Source organism: Elephas maximus, chromosome 3 (assembly GCF_024166365.1).
Source record: "Elephas maximus indicus isolate mEleMax1 chromosome 3, mEleMax1 primary haplotype, whole genome shotgun sequence".
NCBI classification, from domain to species: Eukaryota; Metazoa; Chordata; class Mammalia; order Proboscidea; family Elephantidae; genus Elephas; species Elephas maximus.
Genome location: NC_064821.1, coordinates 29,922,231 through 29,937,360, shown reverse-complemented (window position 1 = coordinate 29,937,360; position 15,130 = coordinate 29,922,231). Strand labels below are relative to the sequence as shown.

Here is a 15,130-nt window from a genome sequence, read left to right as displayed (position 1 = left end):
AACAAATTACTGTTGTATGTAACCAACCAAAAACCAAACCAAACCTGTTGCTGTCAAGTCGATTCTGACTCATAGTGACCCTGTATGACAGAGTAGAACTGCCCCACAGAGTTTCCAAGGAGCACCTGGTGGATGTGAACTGCCGACCTTTTGATTAGCAGCTGTAGCACTTAACCACTACACCACTGGGGTTTCCACTGTATGTAACAAGACTGATAAAATCTCACAGACGTTATGTTGAATAGGCAAAGTCAGACACCACGGAGTTTATGCAATTTGATTCCATTTATATGAAGACCAAAAAAACCAAAAACCAAACCCAGTGCCATCGAGTCAATTCCGACTCATAGTGACCCTGTAGGACAAAGTAGAACTACCCCATAGAGTTTCCAAGGAGCGCCTGGCAGATTTGAACTGCCAACCTTTTGGTTCGCAGCCATAGCACTTAACCACTACACCACCAGGGTTTCCATGAAGACCAAGGATATGCAAAATTTCTCTCTGGGAGTAACAGAACACTGGTTTGTCATAAGGACAATATCACTTGGGGAAGCGTCAATATGGGGAATCTCAGAGTTGGTTTTTATGCATGCATATTTAAAAATCAATCACATTGTACAATTAGGATCAGTTTACTTTGTGGAATTTAATATATGTGTGTTATGCCTGTTAAAAATAATAAAAGCTGTTTATAATTGTCATTTTTGAAAGTACTTCACCATTTGCACACTGTTCCTCACAAGGCCTGGTATCAGCCTGCCTCTTCCCCTAGACAACTTCTCTCTCCAGGTTTCTCAGGTCTTGGAGAGATGAGACCGGGTTTGCCCATTTGGTGCCCTGCTCCTGTGTAAAAATGTGATATGCAAGAGAGGACAAACTATGAACTGAAGCCAGCACTTCAGACTTAATACGATTCTAAATATGGGCAAATATTTATGAGGAGCAAACGAATTATTTCTCTAAACCCAAGCCCATTGCCATCCAGTCAATTCTGACACACAGCAACCCTATAGGACACAGTAGAACTGCCCCATAGTTTTTCCAAGGAGTAGCTGTTGGATTCAAACTGCGGACCTTCTGTTTAGAAGCCATGCTCTATAACTACTTCGCCATCAGGGGTCGTTTTATATAAAGAATGGTAAGATTTTTCCAATTTTCGAAATCCTTGCTTCCTGAAATTGCGTTTAAGCTTATATACCAATTTCAGAAAACCTAAGCTTTTCTCTACAGAGGAAATAAAGACAGCAGGTAGCAGATCCCAAATCCAAACGGAAGCCGCCGAAGGCTACGGTCACTAAGTGGAGCCCTCTTGGTGGTGCACGGAACTGCTCCTGCACTGGCACCTAGCGTCTGAGAACCCGGAAGCAGAAGTGCGCCTCCTTGCTCGGCAGCCATGTTTAATCGCGCTGCCGTTCTCGTGTGAGGTGGTCGCTTATCTGTAGACGTCCTTTGGGCTCTAGTACTCCTGTTCTTTACTCCTGTTCTTGGATGTAAGGGCGCTGTTACCGGTCTCCTACGCAGTGCTGGGTTTTCCGCCCTCCCTGGGCTGCTCCAGAGCCGCACGACTTCCGGTAGGCACGCTATACCTGGGTCTTTACGCTGCCGCCGCTGGGTCCGAGAATCGGCCACCACATCCGCATTTTCGGACCACAGCTGTTTTCTGCACGGTCGTGGGTTGTATCGTGTCTGTCGGTGCATTAACAGGTAAAATCCTGTAAATCCTCGCGGAGAAAAAGTGTGGTTCCCAGACCAGCACCGTCAGCTTCACTGGGCGTTTGTGAGAAATGCAGAGTCACGGGTCTCATAAAGGCCCGGGGTAGTTGGCCTTAGTTTAAATGCCCTGCTCCCGTTTGTTTTCTGTGCTTCATTAAAGCATGAGCCCTGTTGCGTAGCGGATAAGAGCTCGGCTGCTAAGCAAAAGGTTGGCAGTTGGAATCCACCAGCTGCTCCTCGAAAACCCTAGCGGCAGTTCTACTCTGCCCCATAGGGCTGCTATGAGTTGAAATCGACTTGATGGCAATGGGTTTGGGTTTGGGTTTTTTTTTTTTTTTTTACTTTGTTTAGTGTTGCTTATCCGACAAAAAGTAAGTTTATGGTGAGGATTATATACCCCCTACTTTAATGGTTATAGGTATTTAAGGTAGGTGAAGAATTAAGAATCGAGTTGGAACAAGTACATGCATTTGTTGTTAAATGCGGTAGAGTCGGTTCGACTCATAACACCAAGACACTGGTCGATCCTGTGCTCTTCTCATAGTTGTTAAGCTTGAGCTCATTGTTGTAGCCAGTGTGTCATTCCATGTCATTGAGGGTCTCACTCTTTAGCTGACCATCGGCTTTACCTCAAAAGGTGTCCGATCCCTCCTGATAAGATGTCCAAAGTATGTGAGATGAAGTCTCGCCATCTTTGCTTCAAAAGAGCATTTTGGCTGTACTTATTCTTCTTAATTTTTGTTGTGCTTCAAGTGAACGTTTAAAAATCAAGTCAGTCTCTTGTACAAAAATTTATATACACCTCGTTATATACTCCTGTTTGCTCTCCCCCTAATGAGACAGCACAGCCCTTCTTTCCACCTTCTATTTTCATGTCCATTCAGCCAGCTCCTGACGCCCTATGTCCTCTCATCTCCCCTCCAGACAGGAGCTGCCCACATAGACTCATGTGTCTCCTTGAACCAAGAAGCTCACTCCTCACCAGTATCATTTTCTATCCCACTGTCCAGTCCAATCCCTGTCTGAAGAGTTGGCTTTGGGAATAGTTCCTGTCTTGGGCTAACAGAAAGTCTGGGGACCATGACCACCGGGGTCCTTCTAGTCTCAGTCAGACTATTAAGTCTGGTCTTTTTATGAGAATTTGAGGTCTGCATCCCACTGCTGTCCTGCTCCTTCAAGGGTTCTCTGTTGTGTTCCCTGTTAGGGCAGTCATCAGTTGTAGCCAGACACCATGTAGTTCTTCTGTTCTCAGGCTGATGTAGCCTCTGGTTTATGTGGCCCTTTCTGTCTCTTGGGCTCATAATGACCTTGTGTCTTTGGTGTTCTTCATTCTCCTTTGCTCCAGGTGTGTTTAGACCAAATGATGCATCTTAGATGGCCACTTGGCTAGCGTTTAAGACCCCAGACGCCACTCTCCAAAGTTGGATGCAGAATGTTTTCTTAATAGATTTTATTATGCCAGTTGAATTAGATGTCCCCTGAAACCATGGTCCCCAAACCCCTGCCCCTGCTACGCTGGCCTTTGAAGCGTTCAGTTTATTCAGGAAACTTCTTTGCTTTTGGTTTAGTCCAGTTGTGCTGACCTCTCCTGTATTGCTTGTTGTCTTTCCCTTCACCTGAAATAGTTCTTAGCTACTGTCCCCTTGCCCTCCCTCCCTCCCCACTATCATAACCATCAAAGAATATTTTCTTCTGTTTAAACTATTTCTAGAGTTCTTATAATAGTGGTCTCATATAATATTAGTCCTTTTGCACTGGCTGTATTTCTTGCAAGATAGATTTGTCCGTTCTTTTGGTAGTCCATGGTATATTCAATATTCTTTGCCAGCACTATAATTCAAAGGTATCAGTTCTTTGGTTTCCTTATTCATTGTTCAGCTTTTGCATGTATGTTAGGCATGTATATATTGCCTCATATACACATGCATTTAGGACCAATTTCAGGAGGAAAATATTTAGAAAGAGGCACATTTCAAGGAATTTCTTTGCATGTAAGACAGACATTTTCTTCATGATTGTGTGAAAAACAATACGGCCAACCCCAGTTGGTGTGCTGTAAAATGTGATGTGGCTGAACGAGCTTAATATAGGCTATGACCAATTTATAGAGATCACATACCCAGTGTTTGTCCGAGATCTTAATGCCTGGCTGAAGTAACATCTGTACCGGATTGGATGCTAGTGGGTCAGCCACAGTTTTTGCTCCCAAAGACCCACTCTTCTTAATAGGTTGAAAGCTTCTTGAAGTGAAAGCGTGCACGTTCCTGGTGTCAGAACAGAAAATACTGAAAATGAGGGTAAAATGGGAGGCGTGTGTAATGAAACTAATCCAAATCCTTAAACAGATCCTAGAGGGTTGCCACATTACACTGTTGCAAAAAGTACTTCATCCTTTGTAATAAGTATTTTACAAGGTCGTCTTGTTTAAATGAATGTGAAATGTGCAACTAGTAGAAAGTCAAGATTTATGGTAAGCAATTTTGAACATGAAGTAAAGCTTTTAATTGGTGAATAAATAATGTGGGGCATCTCTAATATGACTAGACAGTGTTTCCATTTAAACAAAATGTGATAGTGTAGAATGAAGATGATACGTGTATTTTAAAACCTATTGCATGTAACAGCAAAAAAGGATATCATTTTACATAAAACACAAGAGGAAAAACTAGACACTAAACAGTCAAGAAGTAGCAGCATATATTCAAAGATTTAAGTGTTTGAGAAATTATTGGTATCTTGTATCATTAGCAACTCTTTTTATTTTTACTATTTAGAATTATAATTCACCAGAATCTGTTTTTTTATTGTACTTTAGATGGTTTACAGAGCATATTAGTTTGTCATTAAAAATTAATACACATATTGTTTTGTGACAATGGTTGCCAAACCCATGACGTGAACACTCTCCCCTCCTTGACCTTGGGTTCCCCATTGCCAGCTTTCCTATCCCCTCCTGCCTTCTCGTCCTTGCCCCTGAGCTGGTGTGCGCATTTATTGTTTTATGGGCCTGTCTAATCTTTGGCTGAAGAGTGAACCTCAGGAGTGAATTCAGTACTGAGTTAAAAGGGTATCTGGGGGCCATACTCTCAGGGTTTCTCCTGTCTTTGTGAGATCAGTAAGTCTAGTTTGTTTTGTGAGTTAGAATTTTTTTCTACATTTTTCTCCAGTTCTTTCTGGGACCCTTTATTGTGAACCCTGTCAGAGCGGTCGGTAGTGGTAACCAGGCACCATGTAGTTGTGCTGGACTCGGTCTGGTAGAGGCTGTGTTTGTCGTGGTCCATTAATCCTTTGGACTAATGTTTTGCTTACATGTTTGGTTTTCTTCATTCTCCCTTGCTTCAGATGGGGTGGGATGAGTGGAGTATCTTTGATGGCTGCTCATAATCTTTTAAGACCCCAAAGGATACTCACCAAAGTAGGATGTAAACATTTTCATTATAAACTGCATTATGCCAATTAAACTAGATGATCCCTGAGGCTGTGGTCCCCAGCCCTCAGCTCAGTAATTCGGTCCCCCAGGGAGTTTGGATGTGTCTGAAGTTTCCATGACCTTGGCCTTGGTCAAGTTGTGCTGACTTCCCCATTATTGTGTATTGCCTTACCCTTCACCAAAGTTAGCACTTTTCTGTTATCTAGTTAAGTGTTTTTGCCTTCCCACCCCTCCCCTCCCTACTAAACATCAAAGATTGTTTCTTTCTGTGTGTAGACCTTTTCATGAGTTTTTAAAATAGTGGTCTTATACAGTGTTTGTTCTTTTGTGATTGACTTATTTCATCCAGTGTAATGCCCTCCAGATTCATCCATGTGAGATGTTTCAACGATTCATCATTGTTCTTTATTGTTGGGTAGTATTCCATTTTGTCTATGTACCATAGTTTGTTTATCCATTCATCATTGATGGGCATTTAGGTTGTTTCCATCTTTTTGGTATTGCGAATAATGCTGCAGTGAACATGGGTGTGCATATGTCTATTCATGTGACAGCTCTTACTTCTCTAGGATATATTCCTAGAGTGGGATTGCTGGATTGTATGGTATTTCTATTTCTAACTTTTTAAGGAAGGGCCATATCATTTTCCAAAGCGGTTGTACCATTGTAGAGTCCCACCAGCAGGGCATAAGAATTCCAAGCTCACCGCAGCCTCTCCAACATTTGTTATTTTCTGTTTTTTTTTTTTTTTTTGTGTGTGTGTGTGTGCCAGTAATGTCAGAATGAGATGGCATCTCATTGTAGTTTTGATTTGCATTTCTCTAATGGCTAGTGATGGGGAACATTTCCTCATGTGTCTGCTAGTTGCCGGAATGTCTTCTTTGGTGAAGTGCCAGTTCATATCCTTTGCTCATTTTTTTATTGAATTGTTTGTCTTTTTGTTGTAGAGGTGTTGGATTTTCCTGTAGATGTTAGTGATTAGAACTTTGTCGTATTTGTCATATTCAAAACTTTTTTCCCAGTCTGTAGGTTCTGTTTTTACTCTTTTGGTGAAGTCTTTTTGTGGGGGGGAGGGGGAGAGCTTGCACTCAGGAAGAGGAAGAGGCAGGGGGTGGTGACATTCCTCAATAAGATGGTCCCTACGGAGTTAAACTTTTTTTTTTTATTAACTTTTATTAAGCTTCAAGTGAACGTTTACAAATCCAATCAGTCTGTCACATGTAAGTTTACATACATCTTACTCCGTACTCCCACTTGCTCTCCCCCTATTGAGTCAGCCCTTTCAGTCTCTCCTTTTGTGACAATTTTGCCAGCTTCCCTCTCTCTCTATCCTCCCATCCCCCCTCCAGACAAGAGATGCCAACACAATCTCAAGTGTCCACCTGATATAATTAGCTCACTCTTCATCAGCATCTCTCTCCCACCCACTAACCAGTCCCTTTCATGTCTGATGAGTTGTCTTCGGGGATGGTTCCTGTCCTGTGCCAACAGAAGGTCTGGGGACCAGAGATAAACTTTAAGCCAAGGAAATGATCTTTACAGGGGTCTTTGATTTGATAAAATCCTTAACTTGATAAAGTCCCTAACTTGATAAGATCTCTAACTTGGTAATTAAACCTTAAACCAAGGAAATAGTCTTTATGGGAAGGGATCTTGTCCTGGCTTTTAAATGTTAATAGGACAGATCAAGAGACAAAAAGAGTATAAAACCCTAAAAAAAACAACCGTGGGGCAGTCAGATTCTTCCTCTACCTGAGTAGCCTGCTTGAGGCTCCCTAGTCAAGTGTACTTTTACTACTAACCCTGTGCTTGCTAATAAACCTCTGCTCGCTTGGCACTATTTGTCTCAGTGTTTGAATTCATTCCTACACCGAAGACAAGAATTGAGGCCATTCTCTGGTAACATTTTGATGAACATAAGTATTTAATTTTATCTGTCTTACCTTCTGGTGTTTGTGCATTATTAGTTATGGTTTCTATGCTACTTATGCCATGTATTAGGACCTTTAGTGTTGACCCTATTTTTCCTATATGATCTTTTAGTTTTATATTTATGTCTTTGATGCATTTTGAATTCGTTTTTGTGTATGGTGTGAAGTAGGGGTCCTGTTTTGTTGCTTTACAGGTGGACACCCAGTTTTGCTAGCACTATTTGTTAAAAAGACTGTCTTTTCCCCATTCAATGGACTTTAATCCTTTTTCAAAGATCAGATGACCATAGGTGGATGGATTTACATCTGGGTTCTCAATTCTTTTCCGTTGGTCAATGTGTCTGTCATTGTATAAACACCAAGCTGTTCCCACCCCCCCCTTTTTTTTTAAATTGTGCTTTAAGTGAAAGTTTACCGTTCAAGTTAGTTTGTCATACAAAAATTTATATACATCTTGTTTTGTGACCCTAGTTGCCCTCCCTCTAATGTGAAAACACACTCTTGCTTTTCATCTCGGATTTCTCATGTCCATTCCACCGGCTCCTGTCCCTTTCTGTCTTCTCGTCTCACCTCAGGACAGGAGCTGCCCATTTGGTCTCATATCTACTTGAGCTAAGAAGCACACTCTTCATGAGTATCATTTTATGTCTTGTAGTCCAGCCTAATCTTTGTCTGAAGAGTTGGCTTCAGGAATGGTTTTAGTTTTGGGCTAACAGAGTCTGGAGGCCATGTCTTCTGGGTTCCCTCTGGTCTCAGTAAGACCGTTAAGTCTGGTTTTTATACTAGAATTTGAGTTCTGCACTCCACTTTTCTCCTGCTCAGTCACGGTCTCTCTGTTGTGTTTCCTGTGAGGGCTATCATTGGTTGTAGCCTGGCACCATCTAGTTCTTCTGGTCTCAGGCTGATGGAGCCTCTGGTTTATGTGGTCCTCTCTGTCTCTTGGGCTAATATTTTCCTTGTGTCTTTGGTGTTCTTCATTCTCATTTGCTCCAGGTGGTTGGGACCAATTAATGCATCTTAGATGACCGTTTCCTAGTTTTTAAGACCCCAGACGCCACTCACCAAAGTGGGTTGCAGAACGTTTTCTTAATAAACTTTGTTATGCCAATTGACCTAGAAGTCCCATGAAAACATGGTCCACAGATCCCCAGCCCTGCTACTCTGTCCCTTGAAGTGTTTGATTGTATTCAGGAAACTTCTTAGCTTTTGGTTTAGGCCAGTTGTGCTGACTTCCTTTGTATTGTGTGTTGTCCTTCCTTTCACCTAGGATAATTTTTGTCTACTGTGTAGTTCGTGAATACCCCTCCCTCCCTCGTAACTATCAAAGAGTGTTTTGTTCTGTGTTTAAACTTTTTCTTGTGTTCTTGTAATAGTGGTCTCATTTAATATTTGTCCTTTTGTGGCTAATTTCACTCAGCATAATAACTTCCAGATTCATGCATGTTATGAGATGTTTCACAAGTTCATCCTTGTTCTTTATCATTGTGTAGTATTCCATTGTGTGAATGAATGTAACCATCATTTGTTTATCTGTTTGTCCATTGATGGGCACCTAGGTTGTTTTCATCTTTTTGCTATTGTGAACAGTGCTGCAGTCAGCATGGGTGCGTATATATCTATTTGTGTGACAGCTCTTATTTCTCTAGGATATATTCCAAAAAGTGGGGTTGGTGGATTGTATGGTACTTCTATTTCTAGCTTTTTAAGGAAGCAACAAATCAATTTTCAAAGTGGTTGTACTAACCAGGCTGATTTGACTACCGAAGCAGTTTATTAGGTCCTGAGGTCAGGTAGTACTAGTCCTTCTACTTCATTCTTTTTCTTCAGTATCACTTTATTTGTCTGGGTTCTCTTCGCTTTCCATATAATTATTAGTTTTTCCATCTCATTAAAGAATGCTGTTGGTATTTGGATTGGGTTTGCATTGTATTTGTAGATTGTTTGGGTAAAATTGACATTTTCACAACGTTGAGTCTACTTATCCATAAGTACAGTATGTTTTTCCAATTACGTAGGTTTCGTTTGGTTTCTTCCAGGAGTGTTTTGTAGTTTTCTTTGTATAGGTCTTTTAGTCCCTGGTTAGATTTATTTGTAAGTATTTTATTTTTTTAGGGGCTATTATAAGTGGTATTGCTTTCCTGATTTCCTTTCTATAGTTCTTTTTCTCAGTGTGTACGAATGCAACTGCTTTTTGTATGTTTATCTTGTATCCTCCTACTCTGCTGAATTTGTTAGTTCCAGTGGTTTTCTTGTGGAGTGCTTTGGGTTCTCTATGATATAGTATCATGTCGTCTGCAAATAGGGGTATTTTACTTCTTCTCTTACCGATTTGGACGCCGTTTGTTTCTTTTTCTTGCCTTATTGCTGTAGCTAGGGCTTTCAGCACAATGTTCAATAGGAGTGATGATAAAGGGCATCTTTGTCTTGTTCCTGTTGTCAGGGGGAATGTTTTCAGCCTCTTTCCATTAAGAATGATGCTGGCTTTTGGTTTTGTCTAGATGCCCTTTATTATGTTGAGGAATTTCCCTTCTGTGCTCATTTTATTGAGAGTTTTTATCAGGAATGGGTGTTGGACTTTACTGAATGCCTACTCTTCGTCAATTAAGATGGTCATATGATTTTTTGTTGGATTTGTGTGGTGGATTACGTTGACTGAGTTTCTAAGTTGAACCATCCTGTATACCTGGTATGAATTCCATTTGGTCGTGGTGTATTTTGTTAATATGCTGAATTCTATTGGCTAGAATTTTTAGAATCTTTACATCTATATTCATAAGAGATATTGGTCTGTAAATTTCATTTTTGTGGAGTCTGTGCCTGATTTTGGTATCAGGGTTAAGCTGGCTTCATAGAATGAATTTGGTAGTGTCTCTTCCTTTTCTGCGTTCTGAAATGGTTGAGTAGTACTGGTGCAAGCTCTTCTCTGAATGTTTGCTAGAATTCTCCCGTGAAGCCAACTGGGCCAGGGCTTTTTTTGTTAAGAGGTTTTTTTTTTTTAACCTTTTCATTCTCTTGTTGTTGGTATCTTCAGATTTTCAACCTCAATTTGTGTTAGTTTAGGTAGGTAATGTGTTTCTAGAAATTTGTTAATTTCCTGTAGGTTTTCAAATTTGTTGGAGGATAGTTTTTCATGGTACTCTGTTTCGATCCTTTTTTTCCCTTTGGGTCTGTTATAATGTTCCCCATGTCATTTCTTATTTGGGTTATTTGCATCCTGTCTTGTTTTTTTTTTGTCAGTTGTCCAATGGTTTGTAAATTTTGTTGATCCTTTCAAAGAATGAACTTTTGTTTTGTTTTTTGATTTTATTGTTTTTTTTATTCTCTATTTTGTTTTTTCTGCTCTGATCTTTATTATTTCCTTTCTTCTGGTGGGTGTGGGCTTCTTTTGCTGTTTCCTTTCTATTTGTTTGAGTTGTATAGCTAATATTTTGATTTTGTCCCTCCTTTTTTGTGTGTGCTTCTTTTGCTCTAAAGTCACTTTGAGCATTGCCTTTCATTCTTGTTTGATTCTAGGAATTAAAAAAAAAAATTATCTTTGAATTCTATTACCCAGTGCTTTTATGTAAGATGTTATTCAGTTTTATGTATTTGATTTTTCCCCTTGCTCTTTGTCTTACTAATTTCTACTTTTATGGGTTATGATCAGAGAAGATGCTGTGTATAATCTCAGTGTATTGGATTTTGTTGAGTGTTGGTTTGTGACCTAAGATATGGACTATTCTGGAGAACATTCAGTGTGCGTTGGAAAAGAATGTGTACTTTACCGCCGTTGAATGGAGTGTTCTGTCTATACTTGTGAGGTCAAGTTCCCGTAATTTCTGTTTATCTGGAAATGTCCTAATTTTGCCATCATGTTTGAGCGAGAGTTTTGCAGGATATGTTATTTTTGGTTGGCAGTTTTTTTCTTTCAAGATGTTATATATGTCATCCCATTGCCTTCTTGCGTGCTTTGTTACTGCTGGTAATCAGAGCTTAGTCCTGTTGTTCACCTTTGTATATGACTTTTGGTTTTTCTTGAGCTGCCCTCAGAATTCCTTCTTTGTCTTTGGTTTTAGTGAGTGTGATTATGATAATGCATTGGTGATTTTTTTTTAGGGAGGGTCTGTCCTTTATGGGGATTGTTGAGCTTCTTGGATGGTTGACTTTTCATCTTTCATGGTATTAGGGAATTTTTCTGTCAGCAAATCTTCAGTGATCCTCTGTGTGTTTTCTGTTTTATTCTGCTGTTTTGGAACTCCGGTCACACACAGAATTTTGCTTTTGACTGCATCCCATGTCATTCTTGGAGTTTCTTCATTTTTCTTCATTGTTTTCTCTGATAGTTCCTGAAACAAAGTGGTATCCAAGGATTTGTCTTCAATTTTGCTGATCCGGTCTTCCAGTGTTTCAAATGTGCTCCTAAATCCTTCTATTATACTGTCCATTCCTGAAATATTCATCTTTCGGATTTCTAATTGCTCTTTTTGTATGAGTTCTAGTTTATTTATTTTGACATTTTGTTACTGTATTATTTTCCTGAATTCTTCCATTACTTTGTGTTTTCCATGATTTTGTCTGTGTTTTCCATAATTTTGACTATTTTTTCCTTATTTTTGTCTGCATTTTCTTTCATCTGTTGGAGAACCCGGAATAGTTCCAATGCCTTTTCTTCTACCAGAAGGTAACCTAGTGTTTTATTATGGGGTCGCTTTCTGGAGCCATCCTGTCCTGTTTTCTTTTATGTTTTGATATTGTCTGCTGTCTCTGGGATATTCAGGAATTGTTTTCTTCATGTATTGATCATAGATTTGATTGTTTTGTCCTCCTTTTTTGTTTTACTTGGTTATGTCTGGGTAGGTGGGCTGGGCATGTTTTGTTGCTTGCTTGCCTGTGGGCATGATGCGTCTCACCACCTTTTCCCGGCGGGCACTGCCGGCCACTCAGCTACAGTTAGCAGGACAGATTAAGCGGAGCTGGAGGAATGGGGGTGGGTGGTTTGTAACATGAACTTGGAGCAACAAAGCTAGGCCCAGGGGCAGTGCAGGGCGGGGGTCCAGGGACCACTTCAGGTGCTGCTCTGGGGACGTGGCACTCAGTGCACGGTACAGGTAGGCAGGAGGGAAGGGAGAGGATGTGATGTGTGAAGCCAAGCAGGTGGGTGAAGAAAAGAAAGAAGAAACAAAAGCAAAAAAAGAAAAAAGTAAATTGGTGGTGTAGTAGGATTCTACAGGTGGGAGCAGGGCAGACCTAGCGGGGCTGTGGACCAGTGGCTTTCTAGCCGAGTGGTATCGCTCAGCCCGTCAGGAAGTGGAGTGGGCAGCACACAGAGCTAGGTGGGTGAGAGAAAGGAAAGGAAAGAGTGGAAAGAGGGAGATGAAATCAACAAAGAAACTAAAATAAAAACAACAGCAGCACCAAAAATATAAATATAGTGGTGGTTGAGCCAGCTGTTGGGGGCGAGACGGAATTGGAGTGGTGGCAAGCTGATGTTTCCCTCGAAAGGTGGCATGGCATGGCCCATTAGGAAGGGGCGAAGGCATTGCAGGGCCTAGGTGGGAGGGAGAAGGGGAAAGATAAAGAAAAATAAAAAATATGGCATGAAGTAAACAGGCTGTGGGGGCAGCGCAGACCCAAGGAGGCCGTTTGCCAGAGGCATTCCAGCCAAGTGATATACCACTGCCTGCCAAGAAGGGCTCTTTTTTGTGTGTGTGGTAAAAAATATACAACAAAACATTTTCTATATGATTCCCAAATATTTTTTTCCATTCTGTAGGTTGTCACTTCACTTTGTTGATGAAATTCTTTGATGACCGAAATTTTTAATTTGATGAAGTCCAATTTATCTCTTTTAACTTTTGTTGCTCATAATTTTGGCATCATACTTAAGAATCTATTGTTGAAATCTAGTGTGTGGAGAAAATAACGTTCATCTTTTTTAAAATCGTGAACAGAAAACTGTGAGGTTCTACATTGTGGGATGGCAGCTTACACACCCTCTCTGCTACGTAGATCAGTTACAGTTCTGGTGAGTCCACTGGAGCTGTGATGTCCACTAGCCAGATGTGGCTATTCCCAATTAAAATAATTAAATGTAAAAGAAAAATTCAGTTCCTAGTTGCACTAGTCACATGTTAAGTGCTAAATATCCACATGTGGCTAGTGGCTTCCATATTAGACTCTGCAGAAATAAGACATATCTGTCTTCAAAGAAAGTTCTATTGAATAGTGTTGCTCAAGAATATATACAATGGGTGATGTTGCATGTATGTGATTATTCAGTATGTTATCCCAATTGTCAGTGTCATAGACCAGAAAGAACAAGAAAACAAAACATAGTGTGTCTGCCCATAGATTTGCAGTCTTGCATAGGAGACAGGTTTAAATAGATAATGAAAAACCATGGACATCTGATACCTGTAGTAAAAAAACCTAACCCAAGGGTCAGGTTAGACTGCTTGTAAGGGAGGACCATTTAAGGGAAGATTGATAGTTAGTTGGATTTAGCTATATACATGAACAGAGTTGATAGCACGTATGGTGGGTGGGCATGGAAAGAACATTTCAGTTGTGAAAACTGAGTGTTTAAATCCATTTCTTGATAGAAGAGATGATTGGAGCAAAGAAAACACAGTTTGGGTTGGAGGTAGGGGGTTGTTTTACGAGCCAGGCTGTAGGAAACAATGGCAGCTGGTTGTTTACAACCCTGATGACCACTCTGGGCTTTTTGAAGGGCAATGGACAGCTGCTCATGGGCATTAAGCAGGGATATGTGTTAGTGTATTTGTTGTTTAAAACCCAACAGTTTGGTCCCTGAGCTGCAAATGGATTTTAGAAATTACAGCCATGAATAAATTATGTCAAGAAGCATCTTGTTATGAATAAGTTAAGGAAGACTGTGAAGTGTCCTTAACATGGAGATTGTGAATCAAGAAGATAGTGGATGAAAGATACGATGTAGATGGTTCAGAGGACATCTCAGTTGATAGAATGTTCATTTATTTATAGTCTGTAGGGCAGTGAATGCTTCTCAAAGTTGAATGTGGATGTGGATAACCTGGGGCATGTTAAAATGCAGATTTTTATTTAGTCGACATGTGATATAGCTTGAGAGTCTATCTGACAAGCTCCCATTTTATGCTGAAAATAATAAGTGAACAAATAAAGTTGTGAATTGAAATTAGTGGTATTAGAGAAAATAATAAAAGGAAAGAATACTGACAGGGGAGACCATGGTATAACAGTCATGCAATAGAGAGAACATTTACGGTAAGATCAAGAAATACAAGAGTAGCATTCAGCTGGGTCGGGGGAGTTGGAACTGATTTAACTGTATGGAATTAAAAATTGATAAAACATGGTGAGTGCCTTGACCAAACTTGAAAAATACGTTCTCTCTGAAAATGTTCCCATGTTGATATCAAATAACTCTATGTTGATCCACAAGGGACAGAATTATGTAGGTGAACACACTAACTCATGCTCGGACTCCTGAGTCCCTGGAGAAAATCAGGTACAAGTTTTCCAGCCTTGCCATGGATGCTTCTCACGCTCTGGAATGAGGAAATTCCTCCACCTGTGATCTTGTTGCCAAAAGAGAGAGGCTCTGTGTAGCTGCATCAAGGATGCAGGTGTGTACTCTGGAAAGCTGGAGCCTGTTCTGCCTTAAATGCAAATGGACGTAGGGTAGAGCACTGCCTTGAGCCTGGGAGGATGTCCTGCCCAGGGAAAGAGTTGAAGGTCAAGACCCTGTCTGCTCCCTTCTTACCTAATACTGTCTCCTCCCCATCTTTTTCCATTTCAGGTCCCAGGTGTGACACAGAGAACTGGTCCAGTTTAGGCAGCTGGGTACCTATAGCGACCATCTTATACATCTTTGCTATCACAAGTAAGGGTTTCAACTGCTCTGATTCGCTGTGTAAACTGAAAATTATTCACTTGTCTCCAGGTTGCTTGTGAGCGCTGCTTCCACTCCAATTGCTATTACTTAAGTGGCTTCTTGGGCTCTGAGAGGACATTCACTTAACTTCCAGAAGCTGTAGCCAGGAAATGGTGAGTACCACAGAGAACTGGGTAATTC

At 40.6% G+C, this 15,130-nt stretch overlaps 1 protein-coding gene across 2 annotated transcripts in view; it reads left to right on the top strand.

Moving 5' to 3' along the window:
- The first annotated feature begins 1,374 nt into the window (after window positions 1-1,374).
- LOC126072195 (zinc finger protein 883-like) overlaps window positions 1,375-15,130 on the top strand; it is a 53,203-nt gene continuing 39,447 nt past the window's right edge. The window contains exons 1-2 of one of the 2 annotated variants that reach the window (XM_049877005.1): window positions 1,375-1,571; window positions 14,999-15,102. In XM_049877005.1, the coding sequence (XP_049732962.1) occupies window positions 15,100-15,102 (3 nt within the window). In that variant the 5' untranslated portion in view covers window positions 1,375-1,571; window positions 14,999-15,099. The other variant, XM_049877006.1, reaches the window with a different exon arrangement.